General features: G+C 36.6%; 1 protein-coding gene across 1 annotated transcript in view; it reads right to left on the minus strand.

Moving 5' to 3' along the window:
- The window catches only part of Spata5 (spermatogenesis associated 5), a 119,730-nt gene that overhangs the window by 88,840 nt on the left and 12,516 nt on the right, over positions 1 to 18,374 (minus strand). The window contains exons 8-10 of the mRNA XM_013022111.1: positions 17,764 to 17,840; positions 14,119 to 14,374; positions 3,611 to 3,765 (exon numbers count right to left, since the gene is read on the minus strand). Coding sequence (XP_012877565.1) covers positions 3,611 to 3,765; positions 14,119 to 14,374; positions 17,764 to 17,840 — 488 coding nt within the window. The remainder of the gene's footprint in view (positions 1 to 3,610; positions 3,766 to 14,118; positions 14,375 to 17,763; positions 17,841 to 18,374) is intronic.

The raw sequence follows: 18,374 nt of genomic DNA on the forward strand, positions 1-18,374 counted from the left end.
CTGGGCTTTTATAGCTGGTCCTAATGCTTTAGTGACCATTCACATTATAAAACTGGGTTTTACATGAAAGTAGAACCTATCTTTATAATTTTTTTATTATTACTATTACTGTGAATCAAATATCCAAATACTAAAAACTGGAATCCAAATGTAAGAAAAGAAGTATACAGGTGAATTATTTCCAAGTTAAAAAAAAGGATAAACTGACCCTTCATGTAAACTGAGAAAGGAAAGCTTGGATAAGACTTAATACGTACAAATGTATTAAACTTAATGGATATAAATTTCATATATTTAGTTCAGAAAACCATTTATAATTAGTAATGGTTATAGTGTATTTAGAGTTACCTACTGAAAATACAAATATGGAGCATATGGTTGTCTGTGTGTGTATGTGTGCGCATGCATGCACACTGGTTCTGGGACTTGAACTCAAGGGTCTGGATACTGTCATTCAGTTTTTTCCTCAAATCTAGCAATCTATCATTTGACCCATAGCTCCACTTCCTGCATTTTTTTTTTTTTTGGTGATTAATTGGAGATAAAACTCTCATGGACTTGCTGCTCATGCTCACCTTGAACCACAACCCTCTAGGGTAGCAAGAATTATAAGCGTGACCCAGTGGTGCCCAGGTTTAATGTGACACATTTAATACAGCAAAATAAGTTGTTAAACCCTCTGCAAAAATACTTTGTCGGTATTTCAATAGATATAGTAGCCAGAACCAAGGAAAGTAAAACTTAGGAATCTAATTATAAAAATATTGACTTCTTAGGAAAATTTTTATAACTTACAGCAGACATAAAAAGCACTGTAGAAAGTACTTTCACCAGTGCTAATCATTCCCCAGTTCATGAGTAACATCACAGTACACCATGGCCTTAACCCAAATAAAGTGCCAAATGGAAAATGGCTCACATCCATGCATTGTAAATATTCTATCAAAAGAAAATAAAGGAAAAAAGGTCTTTTATTAGAGCAATTAAAAGCACAGTTGTAGTACCAGTTCCTATGATGAATCAGTTTAGCAATTCCAAGAGTTAGACAGACACTGATTAAACACATTCTCCACTGGCAGGAATTTTAAGTTTAAAACCACACAGTACGCTTAGGACCTAAACATTTAAACTCTATAGCAGATTGGAATAGTTTTTAACCAGCACCTGAAATGTTCATGTGTGATTCTGATGATTTAAGCATCTATCTGACCCATTATAATCACACAATAAATTTTTTAAAAGATGAACATTACAAAAAAGTATTCATATCAGTGTGACCCAAAATTGGACTATAAATCCAGAGATATTAAGTTTCCATTAAACCAACATTAATCATTCATTATTCCATAGCATTTGTAGAATAATTAATGCTAAATGAGTATGTTCTGCTACATGGATTTTGAAAAACCCTCAAATTGAGCCAATCAAATTTGAAAATGTCTCAAAAAGAAATCAAAACCACAATGATTGCCTCAACCCAGAGGCAAGTCCTTAGGAGAACTTCCTATCTGTAGGATATAGTTTCCCAGCCTAAATTTAAATAACTAGTTGTCATAAAAAGTTAACAAGTACTAAACATGGTAGCTCATAGAAATAAAGGGAATCTCACTTCAAGGCTAATCAACATCCTTCCAAGTAAGCATTTTTAACGGTCCACCTCTTTCTCAGTACCATACACAACATATTGCCAGTGCTTCTGTCTTAATGTCCATTTGTTAGTAATGTTAACATGTCCCAAGAAAACTATGAGGCCACCTTTCATTCTTTGTTATTCTTTGTATCACACTTGGGTCATGAGGGACATAACACATGGCCCACAAACTAAAGGTGGCCTGCTGTCCTGTAATAATATGCTTGTAAAACAAACTGATGAAACAATGTCGTCAGCTTGTTCTAAAGTCAGCCTCGTTGACATTTCCTAACTGCAAAAAAATGTATCACCCAGCAACCATACTTGTCATGCATTCCATACATACAATAACCGTTCATAACTTCTCTCATAGTAGTAAAAGACTAGAAACAAGTCTAGTGTTGAATAAACAACTAAAGCATATACATATTAGGGAAACTACCACTGTGGCTATGTCTGCCAAAGGTCACTGTGTGAAAAGCTTATTTTCCCTGCTAAGTGATAGGACACAATGGGAGTCTCTAGGCCATGGTCCCTTCCTCTTCCACCTCACAGCTGCCAGGAGGTGAGCAACTTCCCCTCCACATTCTCCACCATGAAGGACTGCCATGCACAAAAGCAATGCAGTCACCAACAATGATCTGAAACCTCCAAAACAGACTAAATAAAGCTTTCCTTTTCTCAAATGTACTAACAGCAAGGAGGCTAACATTATGCAAAATTAAAAGAAACCCACTGTAAATCCTAGCTACTCGGGAGGCTGAGATCTGAGGACCGTGGCTCAAAGCCAGCCCGGGCAGGAGTGTCTGTAAGACTCTTATCTCAAATAAACCACCAGAAAACCAGAAGTGGTAGAGCATTTGCCTTAAACTGCAGAGCTGAGGGACAGAGCCCAGGAGTTCAAGCTCCACAACCGACCAAAAAAAAAACAAAAAAAAACCAGCCAGGTACTGGCGGCGCACGCCTGCAATCCTCACTACTCAGGAGGCTGGGATCTGAGGATGGTGGTTTGAAGCCAGCCCAGGTAGGTAAGGTCCCCTAGACTCCCATCTCCAATTAAACATCCGCAAAAAAAACAGAAGTGGAGGAGTGGCTCAAGTGGTAAAGCACTAGCATTGAGCAATTAAAGTCAGAGACAGAGTCCAGGCACTCAACTCAAGCCCCAGGACCAGCACACACACAAAAAGAAATCATGTATGACACATCCAACCATTTGGATAAATCTTTAGGGAATTATGTTAAGTGAAAAACCTAATTTCAAAAGGCTATAATTCCATCTATATGGTCCTTTTGAAATAATAAAAGGTTAAAAATGGCATTAGGTGGATATGGTTAGAAAAGGCCAATGTGTGAAATCTTTGTGGTGTAAAATTAGTATCTTTTTTGTATCTGTGCCAGAACTACAGCTTGAACTCAGGGCCAGGACACTCAGGGCTAATGGTTTACCACTTGAGCTACAGTTTCATTTGTAGCTTTTTGGTAGTTAACTGGAGATAAGAGTCTCATAGACTTGGCTACTTGTGCTGGCTTCAAACTGCAGTCTTCTGATCTCAGCCTTTTTAAGTAGTTAGGATTACAGAAATGAGTCGTGGCACCTGGCAGTCAGTTTATTGATTGTGGTAATCAATGCCACAACCTTTAGCATATGAAACATCTGTACAGGAATAAATACTCACCCACAAACAAGAGTATAAGTGAAAAAATAAGTGTAATATCAAGAGACAATATAATACAAACTGCCTGTTTGTGATTTTGTGCTACAGTTTTGCAGAACAGTATCACTACAGTAAAGAATGCACAGTGTCTATTTTACAACTGCATTGGATCCACAATTATCGCACAATTACAAAAATTTCAAATAAACAATGTTTCGACTAAAATGTTTTTGAAGTTTAACAAAGCAAGACAGTTTCTGTAGAATCTCATTCTTTCAGAGCTTAAATGGAACAGAAAAGTTAGCATGCAGTAAAGATAACTTACATTTGGGACATCGATTGCTACTTCCCTCATAGCACTGGGCCTGATGTTCTTCATTCCCTGCAAGAAATCATTCAAAGTGATCTTCACCAAGCTGGACACCTTGCTGTCAGGAAGATTAGGCTGCTTCTTCAGGAAACTACGCAAAGCACAGAAACCTGTCATGAGGAAAGGGACACAAGATTTACCTTGTGTGTGCACATCTGTATATGCAGTCTTGGGGCTTGAACTCAGGGCCTGGGTGTTGTCCTTGAGCTTTTTTGCTCAAAGTTAGTGCTCTACCACTTGAACCACAGCTCTACTTCCAGATTTTTGGGGGATGCTTAAGTGGAGATAAGAGTGTCATGGACTTTCTTATCTGTGCTGTCTTTAAACTGTGATCCTTACATTTCAGCCATGGTACCAGGCAGGAATAATTACCTTTTATTTTGTAAACATAGACTGAACAATAATAATGAAAAGAATCCAAAACTCTGTGCACACATTAGTCCTTAAAGTATTGTTGCTTGCATGTATATATGGTGTGAAAGTTTGAGGACAAAAGACAGAAGAATGAGGAAGGCAAATGCCAAATCCCAAGAGTTTAAGTTTTGAAGATGAAACCAGGAGAAACTGAAAATACAAGAAGACAGATATTTTATAAGCAAAAAATAAAACTTACAGAATATCACTCATAAAGAAGACCAAAAAGGTTTATCAAAATAATTTGAGAATATCTGGGGGAGGGGTTATACTACCAGGCAAATATTCTATTGCTTGAGCCCCATCTCCAGTGTACTGTGAGCTATTATTTTTTTAAATAGGCTAGCTTGGACTGCCATTCTCCTATTTATTCTTCTCATTGCAGCTGGGATGACAGGCTCATGCCACCTCACCTAGCTGAGATGGAATCTTGTGAACTTTTTGCGTAGGCTGGCCCCAAAACATAATCCTCCAGAGTACCAAGGATTACAAGTGTGAGCTACTAGTGTATGAAGCCCTAAAGAACAATGAAAGCTCAGTCCCACATATCAGCCTAATTCCAACTCTGTTAACTTGTTTATTGAAATATGAGATGATAAAATATGGCGGGTTATCAGAAAAGAAAAAAAAGCTATTTGCAAAAGCCATAAAAATGTAACAAAGATCCTAGATACTCCTGCCACAGGCCATTAGATTCTTTTCAACTTGTAAGTACTATGATTCCTCATTCAAATACACTTAACATATTTTACACAACAAATGGTAGTCTTAAATGCTCTATCCTTACTAGACAATAAATGGGGCAAAGCTAAGGTGCTAGGGAACACAGCCTCAAAGTCCCAGATCTTCATGGGAGTGTTGTTCCACTAACAGAAGCCATGTACCCATTCCTTACCAGAAACAAAAACAAAACCCAAAACAAAACCATCAGCCCTTCTGGCAATCAAGTTATCTCACTTGCTAAAAGGAAATGTCAACAGATATTTTATCTAGTTACTTAAGCAATTCAAATTTCTATGGCACTAAATTTAAAATTGTCATTATTAACAGGGCTAAACTGAGATTTATGCAAACAGATTAGTTTTTAAAATATGCATACTTTTAGAACTGAATGACAATTGACTAAAGGAACAAATGAATACATTGTACATCAGCAACAAAAATAGCTTAGAGCAAGCAACTTACAGTATTTCTTTTTCTTACTGAATTTGAAGATTTAAAAAAAATACGATTTTGGAAGCAATACTTCTATGTTTCTCTCTCTCTCTTTTTTTTTTTTTTTTTTGCAATTTCTGGAACTTGAACCCAGGGCCTGGGCACTGTCTTTGGGCTTCTTCTGCTCAAGGCTAGCACTGTACTACCGTAGCCACAGTTTCGCTTCCAGCTTTTTCTGTTAACGTGGTACTGAGGACTCGAACCTTGGGCTTCATGCGTGCTAAGCAAGCACTCTACCACTAAGCCACATTCCCAGCCTGCAATACTTCGATGTTCTTAAGAATTGTACTTTAAAACCAAAACTAAACAAAAGATGTGACAGTCTATTTTTATTATTTCAGTTTCTAATCTTTCTATAAAATTTTGGTAATAGAAAATAAGACACAATGGGGCTAGAAAAAAGAAAATGCTTAAGGTGCAAGCCTGATGTCAACACATTCGTTCCAGAGTAGGAGTTCTTGTCTTAAGTCCAACAAATTAATATCCAGGCATGGTGGTATACACTGGTAACCCCAACACTCAGGAGTCCTGTAGGAGGAAGCAGTTGTTAAAAAACAAAAAACTAAGTGTTGCTGGATGAGTCAGATAAAGCTTGCAAACAATTTGCTATATTCAAATAGAATCTTAAATATTTATGTACGATGCTTGGTGAGATCACAATATTTTTCACTAGAAAGCAATGAACAACGCAAATTGATCATAGGAGTAAATAAGAGAAAGCAACAGATAACATGGCTATCTGTCGCTCTCATCTACATTACAAATATTGACAATAAAGTTCTCTAGAAATGTGCTCATGCATATGAGGAATGAAATAAGTACAGCAAAAATCCAAGTCTCCCATTCAAATAACATACTTTACTCAAGAAAATGTATTGTAGTTCAACTTTTATATTCCCTCAACTGCAAATTAAAATACAGACAAAGTGTTAAGCACTACAGATACAAGGCTGGTAGAGTTCTATTTCTCACTGCTCTTTAGAAGAAATCAAGGAGGTTACTGCTGTATCTTAAAACTGACTAGGGAGCCCTGACCATTCTAAATCCTATCAAGTTCAAAAGTTGCTTTTAAAAATAACAGAACAGGGCTGGGAATGGGGCTTAGTAGTAAAGTGCTTGCCTAGCATGCATGAAGCCCTAGGTTCAGTTCCTCAGTACCACATAAACAGAAAAAGCTAGACGTGGTGTTATGGCTAAGTGGTAGAGTGCTAGCCATGTGCAAAAGAAGCTCAGGGACAGTGCCCAGCTACTGAGTTCAAGCCCCAGGACTGGCAAAAAAAAAAAAAAAAATTCCAAAACCAAAACCAAAACCAAAAAACAGCACAAAGCTGGGTGCCAGGGTCTTACACCTGTAATTCTAGCTACTCAGGAGGCTCTGATCTGAAGATCAAGGTTCAAAGACAGCCTGGCAGAATGTCCATGAGACTTTTATCTCTAACTAACCACCAAAAGGTTGAAAGTGAATATGTGGATCAAATAGCAGAGTGCTAGCTTTACGTGAAAAAGCTCAGGCCCCAAGTTCAAGCCTCAGAACCTGCACAAAAATTAATTAACTAAATAATAAATAACAGCACTATGGAAGGCACCAGAGTCTTCAGACATGAATCTTGGGCCAAAGCTTATAACTCACTAATCTAGTTTATGTAATCTCTACTCAATCATGAAATAAGGGAGTGTCCTAAATCATCTTTGAGAGAAGATTCTAGCTCCAAAACATCAAAATTCAGTTCATTCATTTGACCAGAAAATGGCTTCAAAAAGCATCTCCCCACCTACCCAACCCAAAAGACCAAGAGAGCATGAGACCCTGAGTTAAAAACTCCATCCAACACAAAAATAAAAAAAATAAAAATAACTTATTCGCTTATCTGGCTTAGTGATCGGAGGGGGGGGGGGGGGGGAGAGAGGGAGGGAGTAACAAAAAGAAGAAAAGCTGGGTACAGTTGCACAGGCCTGAAATCCCAGCTTTGCAGAAGACATAAGCAAAGAGGTCTGGGAGCTGTCCATAAGCTTTTTCTGCTCAAGGCTGTTGCTCTACCACTTGAGCCACAGTTCCAGTATCAATTTTTTAGTGGCTAATTGTAGGTAAGAGTCTTATGGACTTTTCCTGCCTGGAATGGCTTTGAACCATGATCCTCAGATCTCAACCTCTTGAATAGCTTCAGGACTATAGGCAGCTCTGGCACCCAGCAAAGGTTACATTTTGAACAATTAACAACAAAGCTGACAGGACTTTAAAAAAAAAAAGGAATTAAGAATTTCTCAGAAAATAACTCTATTTTGAGCAAATAGCTTCATAGTTGTATATGTTTTAATTTGAAAGAAAACCTTTCTGAAGTGTTATGCTTTTACAGTCTTGGCAAAACAACCCAGAAAATTTTCCACTAGGAAAGTAAATGGTATATGTCAATGAGAGCTTAACCAGGATCAGAACTATCACCTATTTTCTGAAATAAACCATTCAGCTCCAGCCATTTCAAATAAGTAGCAAAAGTATTACTGACATGCTCACTTCAATGACGAAGAAAATAAAAATCTGTAATGCTCATGCATAAGAAAAATCTCAGTATCATAAGTACAGCATTCTATTATTACACTTCAGAATTACCAAATAGAGGAAAAAAACCCGTTGCCTAATATGTATTCTGCAGAATTGTTTAGTTTTCAAGCTACGATAATAAAACATACATTGTGTTAAAATTTTGGTAAGTACATCAATTTAATCTGTAATCTTCTTTTTGTTGTTCTATTGGAGGCTTCTAGAGAATCCACATGTGTGATGAGGTGGTTGAGAAAAAGAAAAGACTATGACTTTAATGAGGGTTCAGCAAGATCATCTATCAAGGAGTAAACCAAAATAAGCCCTGTCTATTTTTGTCTGCGCATTTATTAATGCACAAGACATTTAACTGATGCGTATTTAGTAAAAATCACTATCTAGCAAGGGATTCTGCCAGATTTCGCTAATACTTATTCTATTAGAATAACCAAGAATATATCATAAAATATCAGGAGTACGGCTAAAACTCTACACAAAAAAACTTCTACACAATAATTGCATAAATATTCACAAAATAATATTTCAACAGGACACTGAAGTAGGTTTTGAGAGGCAAAGGAGAACGAGAAATGAAGGACACTTATTAAGGCCTATATAAACCATGACAATTGCTGTCAGCTAGATTTCTGAATCTCCTAAAATACCTTTTAAAAAGATATGTCATTTTTATTCAGCTAGTGAGAAAACAGAAAACAAGAGGCTGTATACCTTGTCAAGTATTCTCAGCTGACAAAGCATGAAAGTTAGCATTTGAATCTACAGCTCACCAAGCTTTCTAAAACTCATTATTTCCCTGAAGGTATAGAGAATTTTGCCCTATACCTTAGTGGTTTCAAAAATCCTGCTACCCAAGAGGCTGAGATCCAGAGGATCATGATTCAAAACCAGCCCTGACAGAAAAGCCCTCAAGCCCTCAAGACTCTTACAGCAAAAAGTTGGTCTGGAAGTATGGCTATTCAAATCATAGAGTCCCAGACAAGCAATCAAGGTCTGAGTGCAAGCTTTATTACCAGCCTTCCCCGCAAAAAAAAAAAGGTTAACACTTTTATTGTACCTTAGAAAACAATACTGGAAGAATTCAAGATAGTGAAAAATGTCCAGAAAGCATCAGAGTTGGACTGTTAGGTATAGAATAGATGGTCTAAAAGTTCCTGTTAAAATAAGCTTATCATGGATGGGAGGAAGACTATCAAATCATAAATATCTTGTCTTTAGAAAGACTTTCAAAAAAAGTTATAGTAATTAGATGCCATACTGTTATTAAACCCATTTCAGTCCTATAATGCCAAATATCATTGTGTAAATAAGTGTTTTAATTCTTCCTGTTCTGAGACACTACCTTACCAAGGCCCAAATATTTGGCATGAAAATGATTAAATGAAATCCACAAGGATGCTAAAGATAAACTCTAAGAGATGCAAAGCAAAGACTTCCTTTCCCTATAAACAAAATAACTTGAGTCCACTTCTTGAAGAAATCAAACTCTATTTATATTCACTCTCCTGAAATGGCACAGGCAGCCTTAGAAGGGTAAGTTTATATAATAAATCCCTATATTTGGAAAACTGTTGCTAAGCACTTTCTAACATTCAGCAAAGTTTATATAATTCATGTCTCTGCTACATAATTAACATTTCATGTTTTCCAAAAACTGTACTATCCTTATCTATGTTGTTAATTTAAAACATAAATTTTGAGGGAATTAATAAAAGGCTATGCAACTAATTAATTAGAAAGGCAGCCTAATCCCAGGAGGAATACAAATATAGTTAAATGTCAGGGTGTGTTAAGAGTCTAGCTTGTAAACATCTTGTCTACTTTGAGATAAAACATTTCAGAATACAGCTGCTCTCTGCTTAAAAAGGTGAGCTGCAAAGTATTAGGTCTTTGGAAAAGACAAAGCATATCAAACCATACTCTAGGTTAAAAACTTAATTTTAAAGAAAATGTAACATTTAAAAGCAAGTTTCACACTCCACTATCAACATTAACTAGCCTGTTTGCTCAGACAGCAATAAGACCCAACTGTTGAAAGCACAACAAGCATTGTATTTCCACATTTCATATTCAGTATGGCAACAAAGTTAAAAGATATGGAAAACATACAAACACTGAAATAAGATTAGAAAAGTTGAGAGTAAAAGATGTAAACTAGCCATGTACTGGTGGCTTATACCTGCAATCCTAGCTACTCAGGAAGTGAGATCACAGTTCAAAGCTAGCCAATTAACCAGCAAAAGGTCAGAAGCAAAGTTGCAGTCTTAAGAGAAATGATAAAGGACAGCACCAAAGCTCTGAGTTCAAACTCCAGTAATGGCAAAAGTAAGATGTAAACTACATCCTCTGAAAAAACTACACAGGCAAGCAGTGCACCAGTAGTTCATGCCTGTAATCCTAGCTTCTCAAGAGGCTGAGATGTGAGGATCCTGGTTTGAAGCCAGCCCCGGCAGGAAAGTCTGTGAGACTCTTATCTCTAATAAACTACAGAGACAAAGGCTGGAAGTAACACTGTGGCTCAAGTGGCAGAGTGCTAAACTTGAGCAAAAGAAGCTCAGGACTGGACACCAGTGGCTCACGCCTGTAATCCTTGCTACTCAGGAGGCTGAGATCTGAGGATTGGGGTTTGAAGCAAGTCCCCGCAAAAAAGGCCCTGTGAGACTCTTATTTCCAATTAATCATTCAAATACTGAAAGTGGAGCTGTGGCTCAAGCTGTAGAGTGCTAGCCTTGAGCACAAAGAGGCTCAAGGTCAGCGCACAAACTGAGAGTTGAAGAAGAAGAAAGAAGAAAGAGGGAAAAAGAAAGAAGGAAGAGGAAGCATAAGCATCATCATCATCATCATCTCAGGGACAGCACTCAGGCCCTGAGTTCAAGCCCCAGGATCAGCAAAAAAAAAAAAAGGGAAGAAATACCACATCATGCATACTACAGGGAGATTACAAAAATAATCTGGTATGAGGAGAAGCCAGTGTAAAAATAATAATTCATGTTAAGTACATCATATAAAATCTGGGAAGGATTTAATGCTCTGAAGGCATTCTCTTCTGTAGTCGTCACTTTGCAGCCATCTTGGATTCTAGGAAGAGTGTTACAGCTTCTTACTAAACGGGATCCTACCTGACGAATCCTGGGGTTTAAAGGTTTACCTTCAAACCTACCTATGATTTATGACTTTTATATATGCATACCTATTTGTTAACTCCCTGTCTCCTCCCCCCATTTTCTTGTGCCAGTGTTGGAGCTTGAACTCAGAGCCTGGGTGCTGTCCCTGCAGTTTTTTGCTCAAGGCTAGCATTCTACCACTTAAGCCATAGTTCCACTTCTGGCCTTTGGGTGATTAATTAAAGATATAGTTCATGGACTTTACTGCCCTGGCTAGCTTCAAACTGCAATCTACAGATCTCAGCCTCTTGAATAGCTAGGATAACAGATGTAAGCTACTGGCATCTGGCTCCCAACCCCATTTTAACCATAGTCCTGAACACTGCAAACAGATGGCTACAGATGGGTTAAAAGGTTGCCTTCTGGCACCATGTTTATGCCATGTGCCATATCTTTCTCTCCCATATTTCTTCCCTAATAAACTTTTCTATCACTACACACAAAAAAGTTCACCATTTCAGAGTTGTTTTAGTTTTCTTCAGAGTCACATGATTAATGAAATTCAAAATTTGCTCAAGATCAATTCTTTGGTAAAAACCCATAAAACCATCTAAATGAAAAAACAGACTTTATTTCCCAATCAACATTAGTCTGCTTTATAGTATTGTTCCTCAGACTGTCAAGCTCAGCAGATCTCTGAACTGGAGACCTCTGCTCATTTTAACTGCACTGTTGCTCAATATTAGGAATGCTGCCTAACAGGTGAGAAATGCTAGAGAAATATTGACTGAATAAACTTATTTTATAATCATATTTAACAAAAAAAGAAAGACTATAGAGGAAAGCCCTCACTAACTATCTAAGCTTCTTAAACAAAAATGATGAATAGCAAAAAGTTTACAGAGAATGTGAAAGTAGAGGAAAAGACAGACTTTGGAAGTACATTGGACATTCTTTTGTTTCCTCTTTTTTACTAATTCTTTTTTGTTGTTTTTCTTTCTTTCTTGTTTTTCCTTGTATCTAGTGAATATCATAGCTATAAAGCCACTGAAATATCATCTTCCTTCACCCTTCAATTTATGACTTACAAATGAGAAAACTAAGGCTCAGATAAGACAAGAGAGTGGCCTAAGTTCACAAGCCTGAGTTTCTTGGTCCCTAGGAAATGTATTCCTAGGGACCCAGGCCCATCACTTCACATAAAGTTAGTACAGCACAGAAACTAGACAGGCCCCATTTCTAGACCATATATACTAAATATTTATTTTTGTCTATGTAGACTAAACAATCCAGACTCCCCCACTTACTAGTCCTCTAGTCTGGAAATCATGATAACAATTTAAAAAAGAGCAAGATACCTTAACAAAAGTAAGATATTTAAAAACTCCTAAATATCTTTCTCAGCTAATTCTTTTCCTATTTGTTTTTCCTTCTCTACCTCTTTCCATATACACATCAAGCTTGAAAGGACTAAAAAGGGCCTTCAATAAGTCCATTAAATTAGACCACTATGAATTTGGAGATAAAAGTTATCTTTCTCAACTCAAGTTATATAATAATCAATTTCTAATTTAAGAATTTAATTTTTCACTATTTTAGGGTTAAACTTTGTTCAAAGCACTTTATTAAAAAAACTGGATGAACATAATACTGCCGCTAGGGGAAAGTCTTTCCAAAATATACACTTTAGAAAACTATGCTCAGCCAGAGGAGTGGGGAAAAAAAAATCTAACATAAATAAACTCTTGGTAAACCAAAGATGTTTTGAGATATATGTTAGGGTTATTAGAAAATAAACACACCTTTTAGAACAAAATAAAAGCCCAGTCAGGCATAAATGGCTCATGCCTGTGATCCTAACTACTCAGGAGGCAAAAATTTTAAAACTGGAGGTATGTCTCAAGTAGTAGAGTACCAGCCTTAAAAAAAAAAAAAAAAAAAAGCCAAACAGAGCACGGGCCCAAAGTTTAAGTCTCAGCCCCACACCAAAAAAGAAAAAAGCAAAAAAACCCAGTAAAGTCACACTTATAAGATCAAACACTTGAACAGCTTATAAAAACTATCATCATTTTTAAATACATTTTCCACGATTGAACTATTCTGAAATACTTTGCAAAGATTAAGTGGTCTTAAAAGTTTCCAAAGTAACTACAGTTAATTAATGGTGAAGAACTTAAGTCTAAAGTAGGCAACGGATTAATAATAGTCCTTAAAACATTTTCAGAGTTAAAGCATGGCTGTCACATACTCTATAGCTAGAATTCTTGGGCTTTTAAAAAATTTAGCAGCTCAACAATTACTAGGCTAAATTAACCGAAACCATAATCTTGAACTACGCTGTCAATTTTGGCCTTGCTAGTTAATCAAAGATAGAAGTACATGGGGTGGCTCTGAATATTTTATCTTCAGATCTCAGCCTCCTAAGTAGCTAAGATTATATGTGTGAGTCACCAACTCAGGGCTTAAAACCTTAATCTTAATGCCAGATACTTTTCCCTAATTTCCACAGCACAATATCAATAAACAGTGTTACCATCAACCATCAATACTGTTGACGACCTCCCCTCCCCCCCACCCCCCACTCCCGCCCCAGCCCCGTACATATAGGCATATATAAACACTTGTGTTTATACAAATCTGTGTTCTAGTGTGAGTGCTCGGAGAAACCAAGAAGAATTTGTTCTTAACAGCAATCATTTCTGGAAAGTATGAGTAAGAGTATTTTCTTTTTCTAATCATCTAAACTTTTTCCACAAATACATTTTATGACTAGAAAAGAGTAAAGCAACTTCCATGAAGTGAGATATAAATTATCAGGGTATACAACCAAAGATTCTTCCTTACAGGGCATTTCCAATTTCCCCAAGGATTCCTGATACATTGGCCAGAAGTGGCACTGGTCAAGGCTACTGCTAGATGACCGAGAAGCTGGAAACTCAAGTTTGTTTCTATAGTAAAGATGTTTAAGGAAGAAGTAAGGATGCCCACATTAATTCAAAATGTGGGTCTACTGTTCACAATGCAGGAAATCTCTACCTAAACTTGTTATATTTTATTTGGCATTTTATATTCTAAATAAAGCAAATGTAAGACCATTTAAAAAATTCTCAGTGTGCTAATAAACCAAAGGTAATATCCACCAATACAGAAACGTGGTATCAAGTCATACTTACCTGCTTCAATACACAAGGCTTTCAAGTCTGCTCCAACATATCCATGAGCATCATTTGCCAGTTGTACCAGTTCAGCTTCAGTGAGCAAATGAGGGACCCTCTGAAGAAGCTTCTGCAGAATATCTAGCCGGTCCTGAGCATTAGGAACTCCGATCTCAATCTCCTTATCAAATCGTCCAGGTCTACGCAGTGCCGCATCTAATGCTTCAGGGCGATTTGTGGCTCCAAGGACTAACACCTGTCCTTCACTTCCTTCCTAACAAAATAAAAAGTTTTAACAATATGTTTTTCTAAAAGTTGCTAATAATCATTATTATTATCATCACCATCATCATCATCATGATCATGAGATGGACACTGGCTTTTTAGACACAAAGGAATAGTACTGTCCAGACCATTAACCACTTACTTGTTTACTTATAACATTTTTATTTAGTATTTCTGTTACACATTTTCATAGCTGTCATTTAGACACTCTCATGTAGGCACTCTCCCATGGGAAGTCCAAAACCTAATGTTCTAACATCTGAACTATACCATTATTACAAATAATATATAAAAATTTACCAAATAGCTGTTTTAATTGTTTTATATATATTTTCCCTATGGGGAATCAAAAAGTATGATCTGCACAGTATTCAAACAAAACATGGATCCATTAGGAACATGACTAACAAGTCTTCTTTATATATAAAACTTGCTTTCTGTTTTACTGTGATAATTTTTTCCAGTTAATTTAAGAAAACTTTCAAGTTTTTGTTTCTTTTATAAAAAATTAATTTACTTTATTGTTATTATAGAGGTGATGTACAGAGGGATTATAACTACATGAGTCAGGTAATAAGTACATTTCTTTTTGTATAGTTTCTTCTGTTCCCTCATTCCCACATTTATTGGGATAAATTTTTAATTCCTGAAAATATAGAAAATATAATAGATATCTAAGTATCAGCCCCCATTAAGTATATAAGGATTTTACTCTGTGTGACTCTCATATCCAATTTACCAGTCAAAAGCCAAAAATGGCTCAAACAGTAGAGCACCAGCCATGAGCAAAGAAGCCATGTGAGAGTATAGGGGACCTGAGTTCAAGTCCTGATGCCATTACAAAAACACAAAAAAAGGAAGAAAAAGAAAAGGATTATGATCATTACCAACCTCTTACTGATATTACCCAATATTTTAGTCAGAGAACATAAGTGATTTCAGAAGCAGGCATAAGCAGAATGTAGCACATACCTATGCCAGAACTCAGGAGGCTAAAACAGAAAGAACAAGGCCAAGCGCAAGACTGTATCAAAGAAAGAACAACTTCAAGTTATATGAAAGAGAAAGCCATGGTAACAAAAAGAGCATGATACTGACACAAAAACAAACACATAGAACAATGGAATAGAAGACCAGAAATAAACCCATACACAGCTACAGCTATTAACGAAGTAAAAAACATACAACAGAGAAATGACAGCCTCTTCAACAAAAGATGCTAGGGAAAACTGGATATTCACAGATAGAAAAGCTAAATTAGACCCCTACCTCTCACCCCATATAAAAATAAATTCAAAATTAATCAATAATCTTTTTGAGTGTGTGCCAGTCTTGGGACTTGAACTTAGGGCCTGGAAGCTATCCCTGAGCTTTTTTTGCTCAAGGTTAGTGCTCTACCATTTGAGCCACAGCTCCATTTCTGGCTTTTTGGATTACAGGCATGGCACTCAGCTTAATCGAAGATTTTAATGTAAGATGTGAAACTCTGAAACTACTTCAGGAGAAATATTTGAAGGTGTAGGCACAAGCAGTTAATTATTTTCTAATCAGGACTTCAATTGTCTAGCTAATAAGAGCAAGAATTGAAGAATGTGATTGCATCAAATTAAAAAGGAGACAATTACAAGAACAATGAGACAACTGACAGAATGGGAAAAAAAACCTTTGACATCTACTCATCAAAGGATTAATATCTGGAATATGGAAAGAACTCAAAAAATTAATTCAAAAACAACCAATAATGTAATTAATACACAAATAAACATACAGTTCTGAGGTACAAATGGCTAATTAAGTACATGAAGAAATGTTCAATGTCTTTATCCATGAAAGAAATACAATTCAAAATGACACTGAAGATTCCATACTGGAAGCTAGTGGTTAGCTATTGCCTATAATCCTAGCTATATAGGAGGCCAAAATGTTGAGGATCACCATTCAAAGCCACCCCAGGCAGAAAAGTCCTAGAGACTCTTATCTCCAGTTATCTACCAAGAAGTCAGAATAGAGCTGTGGGTCAAGTGGCAGAGCACCAGCCTAGAGTAAAAAAGCTGAGACCAGAACCCAGGCTCTGAGTTCAAGCCGCAGAACCTGCACAAATAGAAAGAAAGAAAGAAAGAAAGAAAGAAAGAAAGAAAGAAAGAAAGAAAGAAAGAAAGAAAGAAAGAAAGAAAGAAAGAAGGAAGGAAGAAAGAAGAAGAAAGAAAGAAGAAAGGAAGGAAGGAAGGAAGGACAGACAGACAGAAAGAAAGACCAGAAAGAAAGAAAGACCAGCAAGAAAGAAAGAAAGACCAGAAAGAAAGAAAAAAAGATTGATTCATCACATCCCAGTCAGAATGGCTATCCTTAGGATAACAAGTAACAACAAATGCTGGTGAGGATGGGTATGGTAGGGATCTACACTAGTGGTGGGAATGTATATTCGTACAACCAGTTATAGAGATCAGTTTGAAATACACATTGTTTATACCACTCTTAGGTACATTATCAGAAGGCTACTCTACCTGTATATCCATGTTTATATCAGCACTACTCACAGTAGTTAAGCTATGGAATCAGCCCAGGTAGCCAAGAACAGATGAAGAGAATGTGGTATTTATATATGATGGAATATTATTCAACTACTAAAAAATGAAATAATGCCCTTTGTGGGAAAATGTATGTAATTGAACACCATCCTGTCAATCAAGATAAGCCAAGTTCAAAAAGCCAAACACTGTGTTTCCATTCATATGAGGAATGCAAACCTAAGATGATGATGATGATGATGATGATGGGACATGAGCATCAAGGTATAAGGTCAAAGGGGGAGAGGTCAATGGAAGGGGACAGAGGGAAAAGAGTAAATATTTGGGGTTAAATGTGACTGAAGTATATTATGCACATACACATATATCACACATATATGTATAAATACATTTATGAAGATAACATAATGATATTTACTAAATGGATATGGAGGACTAAGGGAATATGAAAACAAGGGTAAACTGGATAGAACGACACTGTAAACATTATAACGAAACTCCTTTGTCCAATTAATTGACACTAATACATTTTTTAACAAAACATGTACACATTCAAAGAAACACAATTATACCGAATAATCATCTATCATAAATGTGTTACTAGAAAAAAAAAGAATACAGATGGATAAATGTGCTACTAGAAAATATATGTGCTATTCTGAATTTATAAATTACAAATTTACATGTACAAGTATAAGCCCTTAAATACTTTCAAACTAAAGTATCATTATCAGGTGTTTTTAGTCCTTTTCAAAAGCAAATTTACTTAGTTAACAGATTTATTCCAGTGCTAACTGACATAGTGAGCGAGACCCTCCAATAATGAGCCTTCTAGCAATTTCCTCCTCACCAAGGACCTTCTAATTCTAATACAGCTCTCAATGGTCACCTTTAAGGCAAAATTACAGTCATTCAGAAACACGAGATCTGGCAGGTTTAATGATTACACCTGACTCACTGAATACCAAATATTCAGATTGTTTTCAAATGTTCACGTTTTACTAGTAAGCAGTAAACACCAAAATAATCTAATTGTGCAGACATTTGAAGTACAAAGGGAGGCAGGAAAGTACATGCTTTTTCCTTATTACTGCTCCTACTAGACCATCCTTTCATTATCAGAACATAGTTTATTACTTTAATACACACCTGACTCAGGTGTGGGTACATGCTTGTAATCACAGTACTCGGAAGACTAAAGGCAGAGGGCAGCAAAACCTTGCCTCAAAAATCAAACTGAGGGGCTGGGGAAGATGGCTCAGTGGAAGAGTGCTTGCCTTGCATGCATGAGGCACTGGGTTCAACTCCTCAGTACCACATAGGCAGAAAAAGCCAGAAGTGGCACTATGGCTCAAGTAGTAGAGCTCTAGCCTTGAGCTGAAGAGCTGAGGGACAACACCCAGGCCCAGAGTTCAGGCCCCATGACCAACAAAAAAAAAAAATCAAACTGAAAAACAAACA

This window comes from Dipodomys ordii, unplaced genomic scaffold (assembly GCF_000151885.1).
Source record: "Dipodomys ordii isolate 6190 unplaced genomic scaffold, Dord_2.0 Scaffold60, whole genome shotgun sequence".
Lineage (NCBI taxonomy): Eukaryota > Metazoa > Chordata > Mammalia > Rodentia > Heteromyidae > Dipodomys > Dipodomys ordii.